This window comes from Athene cunicularia (assembly GCF_003259725.1).
Source record: "Athene cunicularia isolate RWA chromosome 7 unlocalized genomic scaffold, athCun1 chr7_part1, whole genome shotgun sequence".
Classification (NCBI taxonomy): domain Eukaryota; kingdom Metazoa; phylum Chordata; class Aves; order Strigiformes; family Strigidae; genus Athene; species Athene cunicularia.
Window position 1 is genome coordinate 31519555 of NW_020799107.1, and position 26295 is coordinate 31545849.

Below are 26295 nucleotides of genomic sequence, written 5' to 3' on the forward strand. Positions count from 1 at the left end.
CTCCCCATGCCCCCACCCCCCACGCCTCAGTAATACAGCACAGAGGGGACCCCCATCCCCAAGCAGGGGTACAGAGCACAGGGATCGCCCCAAGCCCTTTGGAGGTGTTTTTGGACACTCTCGAGGTCCTAATGGTTTGGGGTTTTTGAACAAAGCAGGCTGTGACAGAACTCTGAAGTGAAAAATGCAACTTAGGAAACAAGTAGACAGATGCCTGGAGGATTATTTTATTAATGAATTCAAACTCTCAGAATTCAGTCATAGGAAGCATGAACCTCTGAGACAAGGGGGAGTACATGGAGCTAGCAAAGAGCTGGAGAGAGTTAACAAGATTCTTAAGAAATGGATAATTAACTAAATAAAATCCTGTGGTGAAGTTACTTTTAGTAACGTGATTATATCCCATTGAAGAAAAAAGAGTAAGACCATTTTTCATCATTTAGTGTATGCATCTGTCTCCATCTTGTATCCACAGGTCCCCTAATACTTATATGACTCCAGTAACGTCAGTGAGGTTTTCTATAGCCAGTAATGCTCACCAGTGTACAAAAAGTGAAAGGATTTTTAACTTTATATGATTTTCCCCTTGAGTATTGACATAAGGAAATTCACTGAAGGCTTTATTCAAAATAAGCTTGTGACATTATTTCCTAGGCTTCTGATATGCATTAGATGTACAGCTAACAGTCTTTAAGATTCAAGAGCCATAATGTATATTTGAATCAAATTCACTTAAGGTCAAAAAGAAAAAAGCTCTTAACTTTCATAAAGTGATTCCTTCAGATGGATTTCAGAGATCAAAGCATGTTACAGAAAAAGCTTAATATTTGGATTAGTGGTGTTCTTTCTTTGCTGAGCTTTTAGCCCTTTTGTAAAGTAGTGCTTTCTTAACAGAAATGAATTATTCATGGACAGTGTTTTAGCAACAACACACTAGGAATACTATTAATTCCAGATTTTATTTTTTCTTCAAAATCCATTTTAGAGCGTTAATGCTTATGTTGCTGAATGGACTTAAATTATTTTTTTGAGTGTTCAATCACTTACTAAAATAAACAGAGCTATGTGTGCAAAAGCAGGTTGTAACTTCTTTATGGCTTTTAGCATGCTAAAGGAGCGGCTCAGCCTATAAAATGCCTGAAGTTTTTTTTCATCCTGAGCTTTTACATTGCATAGTTTGCACAGGGATGTATTCAAGTAAAGCCACGTCTTGTATGCTGCTCCTGATCCTGAAATGCTTATTCAAATTCTAAAGACTGGATAAAGAGCTGATGGTTGCCCATGCATGCAAGGAGCAAACGGTTACTTCATGTCCTAAATCAGAGCTGGGATTCTGCAGAAGAAAACTGGAAACATCCATGCCCTGCTGAAGCAGACCTTCCAGAGGGTGCCCTGGCTGTAGATGCCAAACCTCATTAAGGCTACTTAAACCACACACTCAAGCCCAAGCTCAGCTCAGTCTATGGATTGTCTTCTGATCCTCAAAGGTCATAACTCTGTTATACTGCGAGCTAGAAAGCTGGCTGGTACAGTTCAGGCCATAGACATGTACGGTTTAAAAGCTGGAGATACTGTTTTGTGAACCTACAACAGCTAAGCAGCTGGGAAAGCCATCTTAAAAAATGTATCATAAAGAATCTAGGTTTTGCTTAGTCCTTCTCTATCATTTGAAAAGCTTTGCAGGGACCCAAGGGTCTTCTGAATCTCATCCCAAAGCAGGTGCATCAATGAAACAAAAGTACTTTGCATCCAAGTTATTCCGAGTGCGTGGTTTCTTTTACTGCAGCCCTAATTCTGATCTGAGTTTTGCTGCAACAACCATCAAGCATGGAGCTACACTGATATCACACGTCTGTGATGGAGGGACCTTGGCACCAGTCCTGTGGCCTTTCTGTGGTTCCAACAGTAGAAACACCGTCATTTCAGCTTCTTCACTGAGTTCCAGCTGCTTATACGTACTACTTGATGATGGTATTAACAGAGGAGATATTAATTATGTACTCATCTGCAGGTGGTGCTTCACAGATGAATACAGTGAGGGTTTCCTACCCGAAGGTTCATAGACTGCAGTACCTTTGAAATCATCATGAGTTTCTTACAGGCATTTGTGAGAAGCCTCAAATTAGACAGAGAACACCCAAGAATGACAATCAACAAGCTGTTGGAATTGGCTGTAGTATACACTGGTTTGGCTTCCCTTTACCCACTATTTGATAAAGCTAAAATGTAGGACTTAGACACACACTTCTGAGAAATAATTCACTGCAGACCGGTTGCATGCATTGTTACTGGCTCCACTCACAATAATATTCTGCTTTTCTGGCTTTTCTTGGAGAGCGTGTGAAGGGCCTGCTGAAGTACCGTAAACAGCTTCAAAGAGAAACATAATTTAAATATAATTCAGATCAAAATTTAGTGTTGCTGGATTTACGCTTTCATGTGTTTCTTAACTCAAGCAGTGTCGCTAACATTTTTATTCTGTCCATCTCTTCCACTAACGGTTTGCTGTGATATATTTCAATGGATGGTACCTTTCTCTTGTTCAGGTTTTATTTTATCGAGCAATGCATTTAAACATGAAGTGGTGCTGCTATGTATGTGGCACTGACAGCTAATATGGTTCTGGTACACAGCAGCCAAAGGCGAATATATTGATTTTTATAAATGATGATGAGTAAAGTAGATCTCTCCTTCCTGCCTGCGCTGAGCCTACGGAGATGTGTAACTGATATTTGCCTGTTGCAGCTGTAGTTCTGGGCAGCATCTGTTCAGGATGCTGGCTCGGGCTTTAGGCTGACATGGGGTTATATATTAGGGTTCCTCATATCAGTTGCTGTACTGCTATGAAAAGATGTATAGTACTGCCTTAATGGATGATGCTTGCACGGTCTGAATCAAAGTTACTGGAAAGGTGTTTGGTCAGGATAATCCCCAGCAAATTTTATTTACTTTGTTAAGGCAAATGAATACGTGAGGATGCTGAATTTTTCTATGTAAATATTTTCCAATCCCGTATGATTTCTCCCAAGTTGTCTAACAGGCATGCTAAATAGTGTAAACCCACCTAAACCCATGCTTTACCACTTACAAAACTGACTTCGTCAGATAAATGGTGGGATTTACCTGAGTTACCCAGGGTAGAACATGCTGCCATGCCTTGCTGGGTGCTCAGAGCCCAGAAGAGACCGTAGCAAGTCATGGAGGCGTGCACCCCAGCACCAGACTGGCCCGTGGGATAGAAATGAGGGAGACAGGGATATGTACGCCTGGAAAAATTTGGTAGTTACATTTTTCACTGATTCATCATCAGTTTGGGAAAACATTTTTTGTTTTGCCTTCTGAAGAAGAAACTTCTGTGACTTTTTGTTGCTTGCAACTCAAACTTGACAAGCTCCAGTCTGACAGTGCTGGGAGACATTGCTGGAAGTGGGGCCACCAAAAACCTCTCCCAAGCTATAGATGGCCCAGTGCCTGCTGGAGGGACTGGCAGTGGGAAGTAGACGAAAAGCCCCATTTATCACCAGTCCCATCTGCTTCTGACTTGACATAACCTGATCTCCAGGGCTGTATTTAAGTAACTTGATCCCCTCTCTAGTCTTGCGGCTGCCTGATAGGGCTGTGTTTTATACGCTCTGCTCACGCTCATCAAACAGATAATGATGTGTCAATAATTTTGACTGGGATGAACTCTAGCAGGAATTTTAATCATCTGGGTTTCAGCTGTGATGTGTCACTTTGTGGGGATAAAATGCAAGGAATGGCAAGTTGGTTTGGGGGGATAAAATGATCTTACTCTTCTGATTTGAAAATATCATCCTATGCTTCAGAGATGAAATTTTAGCTGCTGATGCAAAACAGAATTTTAAGTGACCAGCATTAACAAGACTAGCCTCTTTTCTTCCCATTTCAAAACTAATGACAAATTTGAGGATACAAAGAAATAGTAATTTTCAATTTTCAGCACACTCGCTGTCTTAATTTTTGTGTCATTTAACACTGCAGAGCAGAGTAATCAGAGATGTGGCCAATTTATTGGGAAATTAAAGCAAAATTCACTGGGACATTAAAGAAATAAGTAAGATTGCTTTGACTCTTCCAGAATTTGTACTAGAAGCAAATTAATTTCAGATGCAGTGACATTCTGTTCTCCATAGGCAGGAAAAAGTAAGATATTTAAAGAGTAAAAATGGGGCATTTTTCTGCTACTTGAATGGTAACTGAGCACCTAGCTAATGTTTGTGGAGTGAGAAAAGAAAAAATATCAGAGTTTTAAGTAACACACTGCAGTGGTTGTGCAAAGAAAGATTTCAGTCAAATTTCTTTCTTTGATGATTTATTCACAATATAAAAAGAAAGTGATAGACTAAATGAGTCAAGCACCAGCTGACCACTGTGAATATAGTGAGTTTGAATGGTTTGGATAACCAACTGTAGGAAAATAAAATATAAATGAATATAGAATGGTTATTAATTCCTTTAATTCCTCTTAAAAGAAAAACTGTGTTTTCTATTCAATGATCTTCCCATTTACATTTTTCTAGGAAGATGTTAAACACAGTGTACAAAAAGAAATTATTTCTTTAATTAAAGTATCTTGATGAATGCTTCAGGCTTTCAGGTCCCTCCTGATGAAATCAATCTTTTAAACTTAGGAGACCTTTTCTGTCGCTGCTGTTTTGGGACCTCATGACTGGTGGGGCTGCAGAGCTCCCCGGCCTGGGTGAGCCACCTGCCCCAGGTCATCCCCAGAACCCCACAGCCATGGGCTCCCCATGGTTTCCCTTTTCCATTGCTTACCAGCCCTCAGCATTCAGAATTAAGAAGAACCCATCAAATTTGTTCCATTGCTGGTGAGGAAGAAAGCTAATTTTGGCCTGTTGGGCAGGGGAGGGCTGCTGTGGGGTTTGTCAGCAGCGGGCTGGGGGGTTTCTCTTCCCTTGCTGTGACCCTGATGAACTGCAGGAGTTTCTTACCTTTCCTTTCCTCTCAGCTGGTAGGATTTTTTTCCACCTCCTAATGTATCTGATTCTGTGATGGCTGAATGCACAGTCATGTGGATAAGAGCTTTTATCATCACTTCTGTTACAAACTCCCCAGGTCCAGGGGATTAGAATTGGAAAAGGAAGAAGTCTTAAAATTGGTTTAAATGGGTTGAAAAATGAAATTCAATGGGTCAGAGCAAGGGAATAGCATTGTAAAGGTAAGAGAGCTTGCTATGGTATCCATCAGGAGCTTTTTCAGGTGTGCCTGCTTTTAATTTTTATTTACTACAATGTTTGGAAATCCTGCTCTGTAGAGTCACGATGACAGTTATTAGAGATGTACCTCAAACCCAGCTGCAGTACCTTTAATTAAAAAGCGCATGCATAAATAACTGGGAGAAGGATCTGGCTGTTTATCGCAGCCTCCCCACTTCGCGGGGTTGTTTGCTCCCCCCTGGACTCCCCTCTACTCATGATTGCAGCTAAACGGCTGCGATCCAAATGGGAGAGCTCCACCACAACACCTTGTGTCTTACGTTTTCAGTGAGTTAGCAATTACCACTTGCATCTGTCTTGTTGCACGTGTGTGCCCGTATTACTCAGACCTTTTATTTTTTTAACTGCCTCTCAAATCCACGCCTGTTGAAAGTCAAGATAGAAATTTTATCCCTGGCACAATCTTCTGCATCCCTTTGCATGAGGGCTTTATTTTCCCCCGCTTTTCTTTTTAATTGGAGCTGGGATTCTAATTGAAACATTTTGAGTGAAAACATTCCTGGACGTAAATGGACAGTAAAGGAGATGGAAATGGAATTGCTGTAACTTTAATGAATATATTCAGTTTTGTTATTTCAAAAGTAGTAATATAATTGCTTTTCCCATTCAGTGGCTGAAGAAGTTTTTACCAATAATAAATAGGATTTTAATGGAAATGGCAGAAGTGGTTATGGACGGTAATAGCCACTACAGTGTTTGCAGTTTTCAAATTAGATGCACATAATTGCTCATAAAAATAAAATTTCATTTGTTAAAAATCACTGGAAACATATTGAATGTGTAATGTTAGAAATGATGCTGCCATAGGAATTATTTTCTTGTCATATTTAATAATCAGGATTTAGTCAAGTATTTAAATGTGTTGCATAAACAAATAACGTATTTGGAAAGCATACAAAACTGTATTTAAAAGCTGTGTTTGAAAATATCAGTGATTGCATCACTTAGGCTTAGCAATTGCATCCGTATTATCCAAGTAGTCTTCCCAATCAATTGCTTTTTAACACATTTTAGGGGTGGAAAATGAACTAGGGATCCTGATGAATCACAAAAATCTCCCTTTCTTTCTTCCTCCGGGTCTCCTTCACCGTGTCCTGTCTTCTCCCCTCGCCTAGGCCAGATGGTGCGTGGGCGCTCGGTGGTCCTGCGGGCAGCGGGCGAGGGCAGACCCTGCCCGGAGCAGCTCACCCAGCACAGGAGCTGCCCGGTGAAGCCCTGCTACAGCTGGCTGCTGGGCCCGTGGTCTCCCTGCAGACTCCAGGTATGGCTTTCTTCAGCCCTCCCCAAGGGCTCCTCGGGCTCCCCATGGCCAGGGTCAACGATAAAATTCATCATTACATGGCAGAATTGATTGAGGCCACCGTTTGCGGGTCAGAGGTGTCTCTGTGGCCTTCGAAGGTGCTGGTAAGGTCCATAGGAAAGAAGGGGAAGTTCAGGAGTGGTAGACCTCTGCACCGCATCTTCCAGCCACCAGCAGCAATTTATATATAGGTTCGAGTACCGCAAGCTTATAGAGGTATTAAAGGAGATTTACTGAGTAAATGTGTTTGAGTGGGCATAGTCATGGTGACCTATAATTTAATTATATGAAATAACTCTAACAAGAAAATAGATCTGCTAGATTTCAGGAGACGTTAGACATTTTTATCTTTTTTCTTTCCTTTTTTTTTTTTTTTAAAAAAAAAAAAAAAAAAAAAGTACTATATGGCAGGTCTTTCCGTACAAGGGCTCCTCCGTACAATAGTGTGAGTTATTGTATGAAGTGCTGATTTCTACTTTCTCCTTAGACTCGCTATCTTTTTAATGATCTAAAAATGGCTGGATTCAGTGGCAATGTGCTGTACCTATACTCAGCACCTTGCTTGGCACTGGAGCCATCATTTTTTCACTGCCAGTGACTCGCATCAGGCTCGAATTGACTTTTTTCCTCCCTCTGTGCTTTTTCTTCTCTCCTTATCTGTTAGATCACATTTCCAATATTAAAACATATTAGTTGGTAACCCAGCTCAAGCAGAGGTGAATCTTTCACAGTGAGGCTTCTCAGACAGAGTGAAGTCCCCTCGGGCTGCTTAAAGCCGTCTTTGTTGAGGTGGTGGTGGGTGAATTGTGGTTGAGGTGGAAGAGAGCGCGCCCTGGTCCCAGGGGACAGGACCTGTGCACGGATCTGCGGCTGCTTCTCCACATTATACCATGTAGGAGATCGAAGCCAATAATGCACATAAAGACACATCCCATGTGTTTTCTGCTCTGCCCTCTACCATGCTGCAAATGCCTTGAATACCTACGTGGTTTCTAGATGAGGTAGGTGGACGTGGAGCGAATACTGTAGGTGGCAGAATAGATACCCAGAATTTTCCCAGGTTTTCACAAAAGAAAGCTGGAGCGTGACAGTCTTTGGACTGTCTTTTTACTTCTTTATATCTTTATAAAATGTCTTTGTATCTTTAGAAATAGCTTTATATTTTATGTAATTAACAACTCATTGCAACTAGGGATGTGAATGTGGTCTTTGTATGTGCTGCACTCAGTATTTATGTATGACATAAATACAACAAAATGACAGCATCAACTGATATTTTGTCTAGGTAATGTGAGCAAATTCTGTGAAATATTAAGGAAGAGACCCTCAACCATAGGACCTACCTCAGCTGATAAAAGAATTAGTGGGGAAGCTGAATTAATGCCCTGGCATACTCCAGATAAATAACGCATTGTGCAGATTAAAAATGTGTGCATCCAGAACCCAGCTAAATTTCAGCTCAGAGCAAGTAATCACAGCCTTCCCTAACCCAGATATCATCCTGCACTTTCAGTGAGATAGAGCCTGCTTCTCTCCTTAAATTACTGCCATGTAGTTTCTCTACCCTTTGCTTTGTTTTGGAGAGGAGCCATTTTATTCATGTTCAGTTCTCTTTAATGAGGTGCTTAGGAATTAAATGTAGTTCATAAATACAGGGTGATTTATTCCCGTGCTTTACTGGAAAAGAAGCTTAAGCTTACTTTCTAAAGAAAGCTTTTAGAAGTCCTGTTTTCAAGGATGCTTTGTGAAACAAAGTAAATGCATCCTACGGTAAGCAATAATGCATATTATGAAAGTGTCTTCCTGTAATAATGTAAACGGGACAATTAATTATAAGGCCAAAATATTTTTTCCTTGTATTATGAGATAACTGAGACTGCATTTCTTAATTGTAGAAGGCCTATTTTATGCTAAACTGACTTCATGTGAATAATTAGAGGTGTCTGCATGTCTAGGAATAGACCCTGCTAAGTGTTCTGTATTGCTGATTTTCACAGTATGGAAATCAGTGCATTGCTCTCCAGGTAATTACACATGTCACAGGCACACCTCCAGCGGGCGTGGGGCATTTCTGCTGCAGTCAGAGGGATGCAGAACTTGGGAAACGCTCAGTCCACCTAATCTTAAAGGGTTACATTACATTAATCATTTTCTTCCTGGAGTTGAAGTGGTTTACCCTGATTAGCTTTTAAAAAAAAAAAAAATTAGCAGGGGCTGACACTGTTCATAATTTTTCCATTAAAGGAATGTAAGTGAAGTAGCTGGACATTATCAAGCACTAGCTGCCTAACATTCATAAGAAGTCTAAGAACCCTTCCTTTCTAACATGTTTTAAAAGCACTCCCTTAATGTGATCATGCAACACTTCCTCATTAGAGAAAACTTTTACCTGATTAAATGCTTATCAACCTGTGAAAGCATGGCCCAGTCAACTCTTCGCCTAAATAATTGTGAATATACGTAACACTAGTAAAAGCTGAAAAGGGAAAACTTTTCTTAAAGACATGTCTGGGCAAAGCATCTCATTAGGACTGTTACCTCTCATCTTATTAGTGTGGTATATGTGGCAAGAGGGTGGTGTCAGAGGAGGTTTGTGCAGATGCTCCTTATGTTAGCGTGTTGGTCAGTTCAAGTGTCTGTCAAAACACAGCCCTGGTGTAAACCTTCTCTTTATTTTATGGGTGGTCAGTTGGAGTGAGGGGGGTCAGGGGCTGAGGCTCCATGCGGGGTGGAGGGCCCTGTACCTCCTTCGGGCTGTATTTAGGGTGAGTTCTGCATCCTCCACAGGGTCAGCGGAGAAATTTTTGCAGCCAAATGAGGGGAATCCCATCTGAAAGTCAAATTCCCACATATCGTCTGTGAGGAGCTTTTGACTCAAGAGGCAAATCCTGGTTCTAGGCAAACCTCAGATGATCACATCTTCCAAGGAAGAGCATTTACAATACAAATCTGATCCCCTGAGTTTTGAATATGTGAGCCTTTCTTTGACAGTTCTCCTCTGATTAGCACCTAGTCCCTGCATACTCAGTGTGCAGCAAACTTCCACCAATTCCACACCCATTAATTAGATCTTTACATGAATAATTTTGGGGACATGAATATTTTCCAGGAAGATAATTAATGCAGTGCTCCTGCATTGCTTATGACCTTACCAAATATACCAAAACCCACCTCTTACTGTAAGTGACAGGATGACTTTTTATCTTCTAAATTTATTCAGTTGATTGTAAAAACTCATTGCTGGTCTTGAAAGAAAGTAAGTAAATGAAAGCCACTGTTAAAAACCAAACTTTTATCTTTGGTATTGTTTGAGAGTTCACTGTTCCTATTTATTTTTTATTCTAAACTTGGGAAAATATGAATGTATTTCCAGTATTGCATGTTAGAAGAACAAAGAGTCCTGCATGTGGACTTTTACAATGGAGACTGCTGGACCAAAAAAATGTATTGTTTTCACCTAGTTATATGACTATCTCGATATTCCTATAACTATATATGTATTGCTATGTATGTAAATACTTAAATGTTGTTTATAGGAGAGTAAGTATCTTTTTAAAAATTTTTTTGTCCTCTCCAGTCATTTAGTCATTCCTTGAGCTACCTTGAGCTGGAATTACACTGCAGTTTGATTAGTGCCCATTTCCCTGGAGAATTTTCTCCACATTGTCTTCTGTTTCCCAGCCATTTCTAAGAGCTCTAACCCAATTGACAGCTGCGTGAGTTATTCACACACCATTAATCTCAGACCGCAATAGAGGTTTCAGCAGTGAAACAGTAATTTAGAACAGTGAGTTACATACTGACTAAAGTGAAACATGTTGTTAAAAACTTGAAATCTGGCTGCATATAGTAAATCTACACTAGTATTCTCTAAGATGCTTTTGATTAGCATCTGCTCTAAATCCGGCTAGTTATGCTCTTATTTCTATTTCATTGTGGGTCTGCAACAGAAGGGATGGAGAAAATGAAAAAGCTACCAGGTGTGTGCAGGAGAGCCATTCTTGAGATCCCTGCTAGCAAACCCGCTGCTGAATGAATGCGCTCGGTAGGAGCCATTCTGTTCTGCAGATGAAGTCCATTATTTTAAAAGAATCCACTGCCAAGTGATCCAAAGGAGCACTTCCCTTGCTTATATAAAAGCAATATTTCATCCTTCTTGAGTTTTATTTACTGAATTTTGTAAAGTGCCATTTTCGCAGGGCTTCAGGCGCGCATCTGTAAAGCATCATGTAGGTTTAAGGTGTGCACCTCAAACATCATTGCAAGCACTTTTCTTCACATGAGAATGAAACAACTTCAGCCTCTAGAAATACCCTTGGTGCTTCAGCTCTTACAGTATCCTCAGCCCTTGATTATCGCCTTAGCCAAATAATATTGATTTTCTGGTAAAGGAAGCCTTCTTCAGCAAGTAGTTTGGTGTGTGACTAAGTATTTCAGAACTGGGATGATGAGTGTGGAGTGGCTCAGATGGAGCCTCCTATTGCTTGTTCCAGTGGGGTTCAGTGCCAACAGGTGATGGCTGATGTTGGGTGATGTTTTGGTAGAGTATATGACCTGAGTTGGTGATCTCTGTGTACTCCAGAACCCCTTTAATAAATTACGCAAACAGCCTAGTGAGCAATAATTCTTGCAGTCTAATTAAGCGTGCTGGAGGATTTTTGCCGTTGCAGTGTTTAAACCATGTAAGTGCTACTATTGGGCTGAATTGCCAAAGGAAGTGAGTGAAAAGATCTGTTTCTTATGGGCAGGCTCTGCTTTTCAGCTCTTCAGGGAAGCCAAAAATTTCTGTGTTCATGTAATTGGGCACTAATTAAGGATCAGTAAATTCACTAGCTCTAGTAAAAGGCATGAAGGGCTGACTCCAAAGATGGTATTTATCTCTTATGGTACCCACCTCATCTCTAGCTTTGGTTACAACACACTTTTCTGTGTGGCTCAGCCCCTGCTTCTGTAGAGATGTGTATGGAGAACATCTCCATCTGTCTTCTCATAAGTGGGGATACTATTGCAGTCAAAAGACCAAATTTGTATCTTTGAAGTCTTCTTCTTAGGTGGGATCAGCTGTATTTCTTCTGTCATCTGTCGTCAGTGATGTGTCTGTCTCTTCCCTTCTGTCATGTTGTAGGGTGGACAGTGTGGAGATGGATTGCAAGTCCGCAACCTCACGTGTGTAGTGCATGATGCATCTGATTCTGCTACATCTAAACCAGTAGAAAATGCATTATGTGGTGAGCTGCCATCGAAAGAGAGTGTGCTGCAGTTACCATGCTCTGTGCCTTGCCCAGGTAAAGTCTTTGGAAAGTCACAGTGCATTTCTGCCTGTGATAGCTGTCCAAGATAGAGATGCTTCCATAGCTCTGACTACTGTCAGCTGTCATAGTAAGAATTTGTACTTCAGCAGATCAGGTAAATGCTGAGTCTGCTGTTTCTAGATCACCTGAAAAAGACTGGTTTTGGGTTTTGAGTAAATAAGATTCCCCGTGAAGCAGAAAATCTGAATATTGCATACCACTGGGAGATAAATGGGGGGTATTTCACTATTAAAACTGTTGTTTATCCTTTAAGGCTGATTCCTTTTGAAAACCTGCAATTTATTCTTTCAACGTGCAGGTGATTGCCACCTGACAGAGTGGTCAGAGTGGAGCTCCTGCGAGCTCACCTGCATCAATGGCAGGAGCTTTGAGACAATGGGGCGCCAGTCTCGATCCAGGGCATTTATTGTCCAGTCTCCTGAGAACCAAGAGAGCTGCTCCGGACAAGCGATGGAGACACGGCCTTGCTCAGGTAATGTGGCCACAGCACTGCTTCCTCCCGTTCAAGAGTTTAGTCTGGTTTTGGTGCAAGTTGAAGACTAATTTATATTGATATTGCAGGAGGGAAGTGTTATGACTACCTGTGGAAAACCAGCCTTTGGCGAGACAATGTACGCACAGTGTGGTGCCAACGCTCAGATGGAATAAATGTCACAGGTATATCCACAAATGGCCGTGCATCATTGTGAATGAAAAGTCTCCCTCCAGGTCTTTCTTCTTCTGCATCAGTTGCTCAAAGGGAAGTTGGACATCCTTCTGAACTCCTTTCAAAATTTCAGTTCAGATTTATGTGTAGACAAGACAGATGGGAGCTCACCAGCCTTGCTGTCAGGTCAACATCACACATGTCATTACATGAGAATATTTGGGTGAGTTGCCCATACTGTTGGGTTGGTCATGGGAAGAAATGAGTGTACATATATTGAAAGAGCTCCCTGGGCTGCCTTGCACAGCCATTAGTGCAACTTTCCTGTAACTGTAGAGAACAGAAGAGAACATCACACATGTGGTAGAGAGCCCAGTTTCTGTACATCTTCTATTCAACACACAGGAATCTCAGATCACTCAAACTGTGAGATTCCTGCTGCTGCCATGACCTACAAATTCTGCCTGCGCAGGATGAAAAGGGAAATTCACGGTCAGCACTTTGAAGCTCCACGAGAGACTGGCAAAGGCAGGAGGGCTTGCACATCCGTAGGATCTCTCTCAGTAAGCACAGGGTGAATGAGAAGAGAGTAGAAATGAAAATGCAGGTGTTCTTATCTGGTGCTATTTATAATGACTAGTTAAGATAACAACAAAAGTTTTATGTGCAAAGGTTGCCAAGTAGTTAAGAACTCATTAACATGTTTTCATTCCTACAGAAGCACAGCCTTCCCTAAGTGAGGATGGGCAAAGGCGTTATGTGGATTATGTCTTCTTATGTAGATAAGATATTAATGAGAACACAGAAGATCTGCATCTAATTCCCAATTCTGTCCCCAACTTCCTATGTGGCCTGTGGCAAATTGCTTAAATCTGTATATCTCTGTTCCCTATTAACAAGATGGGTATGATAATAATTCCCTGCCTTGTTAAGGCAAATTAATTACTGCAATGCCTACAGATATTATGCTAATGTGCTCAATAGAATAGTATTTAACTATATGAAATAAGCAAGTACTTCTTACACTATGGTGATCCAAGTCAAAAACATTTTAAAACATGCCCTTGAACTCACTCAGTATTTTCTTTTACAGGAGGGTGTGCTCTTCGGACGAAACCTGCAGACGTTCGGCACTGCAGCCCACCGTGCAGAAAGCCCTTCTCCTACTGCACGCAGGTAACTGCTCGCTGCAGAATAGGGTTGAGAAATGAACACCACAAAATCTATTCAATTAACTTCTGTATCTTAAAGGCATTCCAGGATCTAGAAAATAGTTTAGTGTGTCCATGGTACCACCTCGAGGAAGTTGTGGGAATTTCAGTCTGAGAGGAAACCATAAACCTGCACAAACGAACGATGGAGAATTTACGTGGTGTTACAAGATCATCTTGGTTTAACTTTCATTGAATGTTATTGTACTGTCCTGTAGAAAACGGACTGTTTAAAACTTTTGTAAAAGAGAACATAGAAGAGTACACTCCATCCTGCTCCTCCATGGACACAGAAAGCCCTTGTGAGTGTAGGGAAGGTGTAGCGTGTCATCCCACCATCCCCATACTGCCTTCTAAAGCACAACCTGGAAGTGACCTTTTTTTTCTGAAATGTTGAGTAACACCTACTGAATATTTAAGCCACTGCCACTTCTTTGCCTCTGAGCAAACATGAGCCCAGAGGTTACAGATGTGCTTTCCTAAAATATCAAACTCCAGAGTAAGAGCTTCCCAAAATGCCTTGTCTGTGTCAATACTGCTATGGAGTTTGAAACCCAGAACCCTTAAAGTAGCCAGGGGCAGTTGGGGTTTATGTATTTATATCTTGAAAATAGTTTCCACGGCCCTCAGCTTCAGATGAGTATCTAGTGGGAGGAATTACCATTGGAAACTAGCTCATGGGCCATTGAATGTGGCTGAGAGGGTGGTCATGAGAGCGTTCAGAGCCTATATGAACATAGAAATCATGCGTGAGCATGAATTTACTAGCTATAAAAGCTCTTAAGACTTCACCTTTTGCCCTAAAAAGCTCAAAATTATGTCTGTCAACAAGTGGGGGATGTTGTGGCAACAAAGGTGATGTCAAGAATTAAATTCTTACCACAGATTATAAATCAGTTGCCTGTTTGGATTGTAACTGGGAGTATCAGACCCTCAGACAGGCATTGTAATTATAAGATAATTAGGAAAGACAATCTAAAAAAGCTGTTTTAAAGTAGAAGTACAGAAAATGGAGCATCTATTTAACAAAGCACAGACTTCTAAGAAACCTCTTCAAGAAGCTACTTAGACTGATCCAGGGCAGTGGATATTTGACCGTGAGAAAGCAAGCTTCATTTCAGATAGTCCTGTGAAGTACTGGAGGGGAAAGACATGAGGAGGGTTTAGGTCTGAAGTGGGATTGTTTCTTGTTCATCTCTTCTAGTGCCTAGCAGGGTCACTGGGAAAATTGTTTCTGACAAGAGGAGTTTGGATGCCTGTTATTAAGCCTGTTAGGATGAAAATGTTTGTTATGTTGGGCTTCTCTGTAATTACTGATTCTTTTTCAACCCCAAATGTATTTTGGCTTTTTGAACTTAAATAGGTTTATGGGCACCAGTTCCTAGCATGTTTGGTTTGGTGGTGCATGTGCAGGATATACCTTGAAGTTTCTTCATAAATTGCCTACGATTTTCACTGCTATGGGAGAGGATGCTATCTGGTTTAATACTGAATTCCCTTTTATCGCCTAGAGAGGAGTCTGCGGTTGTGAGCGAGGATATACAGAAATAATGAGATCAAATGGTTTCCTGGATTACTGCATGAAGGTACCAGGTTTAGAAGATAAGAAAGCTGATGTTAAGACCATTGCTGGAAAAAATAAACCTGTCAACTCAAAAATGCATGACATTTTCAAAGGATGGTCTATTCAACCTTTTAATCCAGGTGAAAAACTTAAATATGAATGGAATAAATTGTCTTTACAACGTTTCTGTAGAAGAAAGGTACAAGCTTTGTAGATCATAACATCAGAGATTGTGTCTGGGAGCTGCAGAGCAGCCTCCCAGTTTCTAACTCTCATGCCATCTTTCATTCCTTTGTGCCTCTACAGAGTAATCACAATCTCTTATGTTGAGAGATAGCAAAGACAGAATGAAGCAATAATATTTTGCAAAAGTATACTCATATGTGATTTGGGGGCATGCTTAGAACTATTATCTGATGATGTTTCTAGGAGTAATATGTTTAGACCAAGAAAGATATTGATCACAAGCGCTTCAGAAGATTCAGAGCAGAAAGTACTTAAGATTTCATTAAAGAAAACATTGGTTGTTTCTTGCCATATTTCAAAAGTATACGAAAAAAAAAAAAAAAACAAACCAAACAACAGGGTAGAAAGCATAGAGTTTAGAGTTTTAAGTGTTGAAGTAAAGACATTAAAAAATGCCCCACAAAAAGCAGCCAAGCTGCTGTGCCCAAGCAGTGCATCCCAAGCAGATCTTTGACTTCCACACCATAAAATGCTTCCCAGTTAGAACCTCATAGTGGATGTGTCCAGACTGATTCACAGGACTGGTTCTGTAGGTGTAATAGCTGATTACCATTTTGACTGCTATTTTGTTAGATTAATTTATTCAAAATAAATTTTTAAAATGCAAATGGGGCGTTAAAATAGAAGACAGAGGTGTCAGCTGCATCAGGTTTTACTGAAACACATTGATTCTCCCCATATTCTAAAATACTGGCAGTGCAGTCTTCCCCCTCTTCCTGACATTGCATTTGTTTCCTCTGAGTTTGTAATGAACATGAGACTTTAGAAAACATGTAATGAAAGGTTCTGTTACGGGATTCAGGGAGCCATAATTCTGTCTGATATGTGTGATCACACTTTGAATGTTACATTTACATATTTGATTTGCATACAGTAGTTAACCTTTGCGTTGACAGTCTCCGAGCTCATAGAGCAGCTCGGTCCAAAGCCTTTTAAAGTCAGCTGGTTTTCGATCAAACCCATCATCCAGAAGCCCACGCAGATCACCAGCAGTTTCAGTCACAGGTTTGGGGTTAATTGCCTTTTTGTCAGCATCCGTGGGCCTCTGTAGGCTGTCTTACTTAGGTGTCATCTCTTTGGATGGTACCTTTACGGAGTTAGAAAAAGGGAGAGAGGTGTAGGTGGATGCTGCAGTCCTCTCTTTTTAAATCAGCATTCAAGGCTGCAGCCCTGAAATCTTCTGGTGGGTTTGACCACAGCGCAACATCTGTGAACCAGCTCTCCCCCGGGGACTACAAGACAGACATAGGGACTTAAGAAGGTTACAGAACATAGTGTTATTTAATTTTAGAGCAGAAATGTTAGAGAAACAATATATGGGAAAGGAATAAATGTGCTCCATGTGTGCCAAGTGTATCACCAACCCCATGGCATCCTACAGGTCTGTATGTGCCCTTTAGACCCCAGCTCAAGTCTGGTGCTCTTCAAATCACTCCTCTTTGTGTAACTTCTTCACAAAATATGTAATTACTCCCCTTAAACAGGCTCTCAGGCTTACTAGTCTGGGGGTTTGTAATAATTACTGCTAGCTGAGCCAGGAAACTGCTGTTATCTACCAGTTGTGCTCTTGATAACAGGTCGATGGTGAATGCTCCCTGTATGGCTGGCATTTACTGCCCTTCAGTACCATAGTCCTTGACATTTGTGTATGTCTAAGGACTTATATCTGTCAGTAAAACTATACGTGCCTTTCTGCAGTTGATTTGTGGTTTTCCTTCCCATTTACAGTTTGGAACACAAATTTTATTACGATTTAATGAGGCTGATGTTTTTGTTCTTTTAAATGCTCTGCAGGAGTGCACAGAACTGATTTTGAATCAGGCTGTGTTTTTCCTTTCTCTACCACACTCTGGGAGGCCAGAGTTCAGGTACAGAAACTTTTTTCAAGTTGAGAGGCAATTTAAATAGCATTGTTTAAATTGTAGGATGACATGGTCCAATGCCTTTATGTTGGGGATGGAGAGCATAGCTTCCTTCATAGCAGACATGGTGGGATGCCTTTTTGTGGCTATGACAGTCCCTTTGCAGAACTGCTAAATGTTTTTTGGCCATTTCCAGATGAGAGTGTGACAAATTTCATACCCAGACTTCAGAAAACAAACAAACAAACAACCAGTCCTGACAAACTCACATGGGAGAACTCAATTCTCTCTCTTCTCACATGGGAGATATGCTGTGAGTGTTTCAAGGAGAAGAGATAATATGTGAGACGTACTCGGCCTTTCCACAAAGCCTGGAAGAAAAAAGAGAAAGAATGGGATCTGATTAAATATGTTTCCATTTGAAAAATTTCATCATTCAAACATAAAATGTAAAACAGGCTCAGTGATTGTCTGTGAAGTAACTCCTCACTCGCATGACTGAGTTTGAAATGGCCGCTGTCAAACCATGTCTGTGGGCATGGTGCAGGTTCCTATTCCTGCCTCCCCTATGTATTAACAGCTCTGTTGATTTGAATCAGTTCAGACTACTACTGCATGAAAAAACGACCGTTGCTTCTGCCCAAAAGGAAAGCTGTACAGCCAGAACGCAGCAAGAAGCAGAAATATTGATCTTTTAAAAACTATTATTATTAATGCATAGCTTGTAATTAAGGACCTGTCCAAATAACGTGTTTTGAGACTATCAGAATGAAAAGTTTCAACACACTGAAGCTCACATGTGCGTGGAGAGGTTCCTGCAAGGGTCACAGAGTAGGTCCCCTGTCATTGCAACCCAAACAGTCCTACCAAGAGCCTTACCTTGTCTTAAAGCCAGTTATGTCCCCTACTCCCGTGGCCCAACTAGAAAGCTCTTGCACAACTTTTTCCCTCTTTCTATTACAAAGCGTATGCTTGTTTTTATTCTAAGCCAAATTTATTTCCATTTGTTGCCCAAGTGTTTTTCAGCTCTAAGTAGCTTGTTCGCTTGTTCTTGCTAGTGATTACCCCAGTTGACCCCCATGTATTTATAGAGAACAATCCCATCCCTTCTTAGTCCTCTTTAGGCTAAATATGTCAGGTGTTACCTGCATTTGTATCTGGGTCAGCTAAACATTGAACTGCCTTTGCCAGAGCAGCCACTGGGGCTCCTGAGCAAATGTACTTACCATAGAATCATAGAACGGTTTGGAAGGGACATTAAAGATGACCCAGTCCCAACCCCCTGCCATGGGCAGGGCCACCTTCCACTAGCCCAGGTTGCCCAAAGCCCCGTCCAACCTGGCCTTGAACACTGCCAGGGAGGGGGCAGCCGCAGCTTCTCTGGGGAACTGTACCAGGGCCTCACCACCCTCACAATGAAGAATTTCTTCCTAATATCTCATCTAAATCTCCATCTTTCAGTTTAAAACCATCACCCCTTGTCCTATCCCAACACCCCCTGATCAAGAGTCCCTCCCCAGATTTCCTGTAGCTCCCTTGAAGTCCTGGGAGGCCACTCTAAGGTCTCCCCGGAGCCTTCTCTTCTCCAGGCTGAACACCCCCATTCTCTCAGCCTGTCCTCACAGGGGGTGCTCCAGCCCCCTGAGCATCTTTGTGGCCTCCTCTGGACACGCCTAAGCAGGTCCATGTTCTTCTGTTGGGGGGTCCCATAGCTGGACACAGCACGGCAGGGAGGGTCTTATGACAGCAGAGTAGAGGAGGAGAATCCTCTCCCTCAACCTGCTGCCCACACTGCTCTTGCTGTAGCCGAGGGTATGGTTGGCTTTCTGGGCTACAAGTGCACATTGCCGGGTCATGCCGAGCTTCTTGTCAACCAACAACCTCAAGTCCTTCTCCTTGGGGCTGCTCTCAATCCCCTCATGGCCCAGCCTGGATTTGTGCTGGGGATTGCCCCGACCCATGGGCAGGACCTTGCCCTTGGCCTTGTTGAACTCCATGAGGTTTGCACGGTCCCACCTCTCCAGCCTGTCCAGGTCCCTCTGGATGCTCATCCTTTCCCTCCAGCGTGTCGACAGCACCACACAGCTTGTCCATGTCACCAGCAAAGATGTTAAACAATGCCAGTCCCAACACCAACCCCTGAGGAACACCATTTGTCATTGCTCTTGATGTGGACACTGAGCCGTTGACCACAACTCTTCAAGTGTGACCATCCAGCCATTTTCTTATCTCCCAATTGGTCCATCCCTCAAATTCATGTCTCTCCAATTTAGAGACAAGGATGTTGTGTGGGATAGTGTCAGATGCTTTGCACACTCTAGATAGATGACATCAGTTGCTCTTCTCTTATCGAACCAATGTTGTAACCTGGTTGTAGAAGGCCACCAAATGTGTTAGGCAGGATTTTCCCTAAGTGAAGCCATGCTGGCTGTCACCAATCAGCTCCTTATTTCCATGTGCTCCAGCATAGTTTCCGGGAGGACCCACTCCATCTTGCCAGGCACAGAGGTGACCAGTCAGGGTCTGCAGATTCCTTGGGTCTTCCGTTTTTTCCTTTTTAAAATGGAGGTTATGTTTCCCCTTTTCCAGTCAGCAGGAATTTCACTTGTCTGCCACAACTTCTCAAACATGATGGATGGTGGCTGAGGCACATTATCTGCCAGTTCCCTCAGGACTCGTGGATGCAATGCCTCAGATCCCCTGGATTTGTGCACCTTCAGATGTCCTTGACCCTGATCTTCCCCTACAGTGGGTGGTTCTTCATTCTCCCGGTCCCTGCCTTTGCCTTTGTGCCTTGGGTGGTGTGGCTGGAGCACTTGGCAAAAAAGTAATTGAGTACCTCAGCCTTCTCCATATCCCGGGTATCCAGGTCTCCCAGTTCCTTCTGGAGAGGGCCCACATTTTCCCTAGTCTTCCTTTTATCACTGATATACCTACAGAAGTTTTTCTTGTTGCCCTTGACATTTAGATTTAATTCTGTCAGGTCTTTGACTTTCCCAACCTGTTCCCTGGCTGCTCGGCCAGTTTGTATTCCTCCCAGGCTGTCTGTCCTTGCTTTCACCCTCTGTAGGCTTCCTTTTTGTGCTTGAGCTTGTGCAGAAGCATCATGTTCATCCATGCAGGCCTGGCATTTTTGCCTGAGTTCCTTTTTGCTGGCATGCATTGCTCCTGAGGCTGGAAGAGGTGATTCTTGAATATCAACCAGCTTTCCTGAGCCCCTCTTCCCTCCAGGGCTTTATCCCATGGTGCTCTGCCAAGCAGATCCCTGAAGAGGCTGCCTACGTCACCTGTTCTTAGTTGTGCTGGTTGTTACTCGGGCAGCAGCCCAGGCTGCCTTACGCAGCTCTAGTGTCTCTCGTGATGTGACAGGTCTTTCCTCTTCAAGTCTGCAGAGCAGTGAATCGGTTCTGCAAGGGCACCTCAGGCTTCTCTCCCCTCCTGCAGGTCCTTGCCATTGCAAGCTTCCAGTCTTCCACATTACCGGCCCCCTTCCCTTCCATGTGTGCCAGTGGGGGAGTTTTTGGCTGTGTGGCCGTGGGTCCACTGCCGACTGCACTTGGAACCAGCCATCTAACTCCTTCTCAGCCTCCCTGATGCTACGGAGCTTTCCCACCACCTCCTGCAGTTCAGCACCTGCTGCAGGAGGTCCTTCACCTGGGAGCTCCTTTTGCAGGCAGGGTTGCTGCCTGTCCCTGCCACACTCATGCCCCTGCTCCTTTCCGTGGGCAGGAGCCTGGCCGGGCTATATTTCTTGTGCTGCATCACAGGTCCCTAACAAACTGCAGGAGCTCAGCCAGAGGGGAGGTTATGAAATAATGCTGCTTTGGAAGACGGAGACGAAGAGTTCATTTTCAGTTTTCATTGAGGAAAATCTACACTCCTTACCAAAGATAAGATTTTGTCTTTAAAATGATGGATTTTTACAGGAATCTTTTTTTTCTATCAAACAAGTGGGGTTTATGGGTTATTGCCAGCCAGTCCTTGCTGTATTCCCATTAATGATGCTACTAATTCTGCTTGTGTGCTTTCTCTTTACTTAATATCTTACAAATTTGTGTATTTTAGAATAAAGTTTTTTATTCTTCCCTTTTTTCCCTCTGCCCTTTTTCCTCATTTTCCAACAGATGGTAAACTGAAGATGTGGGTATATGGAGTATCAGCTGGCGGGTTCCTCATCATAGTTTTCCTGATTTTTACATCCTACCTGATGTGGTGAGTATGGCATGTATCTTGTCATTAAATAAAAGCTAGTTTGCTTTTATTTCAACAATCCAAAATATATCACAGTGCTGTGATGCAGAGTTCTAATCCTTAAGGCTTTAGGAAAGGATGGAGCTTGGATTACTTAACTGCCTTCATTTGGCCTCTGCCTCAGAGTAATTTCTAAGTCTCCAAATTATAAACATTAACGGACGTAATTGTGAAGAAGTCTAGTGACCATGCAGAGAAAGAATTCTCTTTGGTTATCAGTAGGCCCTTATATTTATTCAGACTTCTGCTGGGATTAGAAAGGGCTTTTTATTGTATTCTTTAAAAAAAAAATAAAGTAAAACTGAAAAAAGGCAAGGAGGCTGATTGGATTGAGGAGCTGGCTTCCGCTCAAGGAAGGACTAAATAGAATAGGAGCATTCAGCTGGAAAATTATGTTTGACGTGGGAATACAATAGCGATCTACGAAATCATGAATGGAGTAGAAAAGGGCACTAGGGAATTCTTATTTCCCACCATATAAGAAGTAGGAGGCATCTGATGAAACGATCATTTAAAATAAACAAAAGTTTTTATTTTTCACACAGCGCATTATTACCTTGTGAGCTTACTGCTGCCAGGGACTGTGCATGCCAGGAAGATAAATGGATTCAAAGATGGCATAACGGTTCACAGGAGATTGGGTCTCTTGGTGTTAATTGTGGTTTTCTGGATGTATGCTCCAGCTCAGGAAATCCCTAAATAGGTTTTTGCACTGAATACGTCAGGTGGAAAGGTGTTCTGTGTCTAATGCTGCTGTTACCAGCCATTGTTAGGGATAGGGCACCAGGCGTGGCAAATCCCGTGTCCACACCAGTGCATCACTGGCGCTGGGCTTTACTGGTGAGGGAGGTGTCTGCCCTTCTCCAGAGCAGCAGTCACCCCAGGCAGGGGTGGTAGGCCTGGCTTGACAGAGCTGGTGTTGCACTCTCTGGTTGGAATATTTGGAAAGGTGCTGCCATTGATGCATCTTGGAGGATACGAAGGGGGCAGTGGCCAGTGTCTGCGTGTCCTGCAATGCCCACAGCTGTCCCCGAGGACCATGGAGCTGGCCTGGTCTTTACAAACATTGCAACCAAGAGTCGCAGCCATGACCTGATGGCATTGTTGCCCTCTCATCCAAAATCAATTTATTCACTCTCACTCTTTTAGGCTTTCTCTCAGTCTTCGTCTTCAGTTAAAAGCTTAAATAACAGCCTTTGGATGCTGCTTAGAAACTTCCTTGTTTTCTAAGCCATGTAGCTACCATTTCTCTATGGCTTCACAGTGGAGCATACAGAGGATTTTTTAAATAACATTACATAGTTCTCCATCACTCAAAGGCTGGTCAGGAAGTGTATTTCTCAATAATAATTATTGTTGCTTCAGTACGGTGCCAAAGAAAAAATGAGAATATCCCACTCCTAGACAGTTCATGTTTCAATTTTTCTGCGAGGTGTTCCTTGTTTTGTCAGCTGTGAGAAGACACGGGAGACAAATATGTTTTATTTCCTCTCCAGATGAAGAGCACAGTTGGCTGCCCATTTTCGGCAGGCTGTATGTCCGTACCACACACATGATAGCACTCAAGCAGTTTCATGTGGTTTTTCTTGGAAGTAGTGACTGTACTGCTGTGTCACCTGGTTGCAAAATTAAATAGCCATTGTGGGGAGTTGATTTTTTTTGTTGAAGGTTGGTTTTTGATGGCGTTTCTGAGCTTATTACAGTTTATAATTTTATCTCCTGAAATATTTTTCTTGCAGCAAAAAAACAAAGCAGCATCAAAGCACTCCTCCTCAGCAGAAGCCTCTAACCTTAGCCTATGATGGAGACATTGATATGTAACATAAAAAAGAAATCCAAATGTAGACATCGACTGCCTTAACTGCTTTCTTTTTTGGAACTCTCCGACTTCTCAGTTTTTTGAGGAATCTTCTGATGTGTAATATACCAGGCAGAACAGAAGTATTGCAAGCTTAAAATTTTGCCACTTTATTAAAAAAAAATGGAGTCAAAGACTTGGATCTTGTGAAACTTTTCTGAAGAGGCCAGAAAATACATCTCTTCCTGTTGAGCAATGGGAATTAAAAAAATAAGAGAATCTGCAGACATCAAAAGGAATTAGTAAAAAAAAAAAAAAGGCATGACAATCCTGAGGAAAATGTGACATTTATTGTAAATGACAAGTTTGACACAGCATCATTATGCACTATATTAGTGCAGCGTTCTTTATTCTTCACATATTTCAACAATGAGTTTTCTAGTGTTTACATTTCGTTCAAAGACTTTAAAATGGATCATGTATTTTGAGAAATGCAAGGAAGAATGAGTTGAAGTGTCTGAAGTTACCAGGTTTTTTACAGTTTCTTCCTTCTTATCCTGTTTTCTAGTCTGGAATATGATTTTACTTCATTTCCACCTACAGGACAGAATAAGGATTGTTACGAAAAAGCATAGGTGGTTTCTTAACCAATAATATTTTTTAAAGAGTTGAGTAGATAGGTGTTTTGATGAATGGCTAGAGGATTTGATTGTTTAAAAAGTATTTTAAATTAAATTAAACCATGTAGATACATTATGGCCAGTTTAAATTGTTATTCAGTTTAATTAATACAAACTCTGCTTTTGTATTTAAATTTTCTTATCTGAAATATTTATAAATTCTTTTTTTGAATTTAATTACCTGACCTCATTTAATATGCATCAAACACAAATGCAGTTTGTAGAAGGTCTTGCTTTTTTAAATGTTTCGAAGCCACTGAGAAGTTACATGTTGTAAACATCTGGGAACATTTGAAGAGGGTAAGTGTTTATAATAGTGTGTGTTGCAAGTAAGAAAGTGCCATCTTGTGGTATTGACTTGTATTTATAAGCAAATAAAATGCTAAAGAGAGTGAGAAAATTGCTTCTGGTATGTTGAATTAAATGTGTGTAAACAATATTCGTTATTAGTCTTTTACTGTGTCTGAGATTGGACTCGGATTTCAAACAATTCTGGCATATTTTGTGCTGTAGTGATTAGTGAAGGAAATACTGTAGACAAGTACAAGTTGAGAGAATAATTGCAGATCTGGAGAATGCTTGGTCTTATTTTTAGCTCAATGCTGCTGCTTATTCCAATAATTAGACAGAAAAGAAAAAAGATTTGTTACCAGCCTAGCATCTATGCAGTCCCTCTCAATCCGCAGTTACTTCAGAGCAGATCATCACAAGAGAAGGGTATAACTAGGGCAGAAGCCAACGCTCATCTTGTTCTGTTGCTATTCACGGCTTTGTAAAGCAATTTGGATATTACATTTTCCTTGAAAAAATGGTGGTGTTGTAGTTGGATTTCCTTCCCCACGTCAGGATCCCACCCGTCCAGCATTTCTCCCACAGTATTGAATTGAGATGATATTGTGTCATCAATGCAAGGTGAGGAACGTGCTTTCCTCTTCCCACATTAAAAAAAGAAAGGCTGATGGAATTGTGAGGTGAAATTGCCTCAGTTATTTTGGGCCCTGAAGACATTCTTTCTCCTTAAAGGTATGTAAAAAGCAGGATCTGGTGTTCCCCAGTAATACCAGGGGCCTAAATCTTTCTTTAATGATGTCCTGTACTGAGCCTTTGAGTAACATGTATAGAGTAAGAGTTACAAGGGAAATAATGATCTAGTGCTATTAGGAAGAATACTGCCAGATCTTAATATATTTTGTCTGTGGTATATCACGTGAGGAGAATGGTGCTCTCTGAATAACGAAGGATTAAACTCAATTAAGCAAGTTGTTCAGAAAGGCATTGGAGTGGGAAAGTTGGTGTAATAATAACTGATTAACTGAGTGCTGATACTGAGCAGCTGGACCTGGGTTTGTGCTTCAGTTTGGTGGCCTGTGTCCCCCCACTGGTGCTATAGCATCTTCTGGCCAAAGCCCCCCAGGTTCTCCCCAGGGACTGGCCGTGGTTCATGCTGGGGCTGGGCACTGCCGGCAGAGCTGCAGCCTGTGCAGGGTGCTGGTGAACAGGGCCAGTGGACAACTTCTGCAGAGCTGCTGCAGTGCAGAAAAGCCCTTTAGGGAATTAATGCATCTGCTCGACTTTGTAAAATAGGATAAAACAGAGGGCAAGGATCATGAGGCCACTGTTAGAGACTGCTGCTGCCAGCCGTGCGCCGTGTCTGCCGGCATGCACGTGAACCCACATCTGCTCGTGGTCCAGCTTGGACAGCGCGGCGATGCAAAGGCCACCATGTGGTTGCATGTATTCGGTAATTTTGTATTGAATTAAACTGTGAAACTGAACCGAGGAGGTGGTGGCCCTACAGGGCCCAGGAGGCTGAGGATGCAGCGTAACGCAAAAAAAGGAGCTGGTTGTTTAGACAGATACCAAGATTATTGCTGTTTACAAGAGCCCTGGGTATCTTGTTTGGAGGGATGCCCAGCCTCCCATGGGAGCACTGAAAGTCAATTCCTACCTTTCAGACTTCAAAACAAGTCATGATGTGGAAGAGGGATTACTCCCAATTCTTGCCTATTTGGGGTTTCTAGACTTTATGCTGAAGTAGCTGGTGCTGGCCCCTGCCTAAGACAGGAGAGAGATCTTGGTGCCATTCAGGAATGTAATTCCTGCACCCTCAGCTAGGGCATCCCATTAAGACATATATGTGATTGTGACTAAAAGCTCCTGAGGGTAA

The 26295-nt window shown here is 42.0% G+C and overlaps 1 protein-coding gene across 1 annotated transcript in view; it reads left to right on the forward strand.

Moving 5' to 3' along the window:
• THSD7B (thrombospondin type 1 domain containing 7B) overlaps nt 1-23632 on the forward strand; it is a 363825-nt gene extending 340193 nt beyond the window's left edge. Inside the window, exons 20-27 of the mRNA XM_026852525.1 lie at nt 6284-6519; nt 11684-11843; nt 12169-12342; nt 12432-12527; nt 13610-13692; nt 15239-15431; nt 21524-21611; nt 23390-23632. Coding sequence (XP_026708326.1) covers nt 6284-6519; nt 11684-11843; nt 12169-12342; nt 12432-12527; nt 13610-13692; nt 15239-15431; nt 21524-21611; nt 23390-23471 — 1112 coding nt within the window. The 3' untranslated portion in view covers nt 23472-23632. The remainder of the gene's footprint in view (nt 1-6283; nt 6520-11683; nt 11844-12168; nt 12343-12431; nt 12528-13609; nt 13693-15238; nt 15432-21523; nt 21612-23389) is intronic.
• Nucleotides 23633-26295: the final 2663 nt, after the last annotated feature.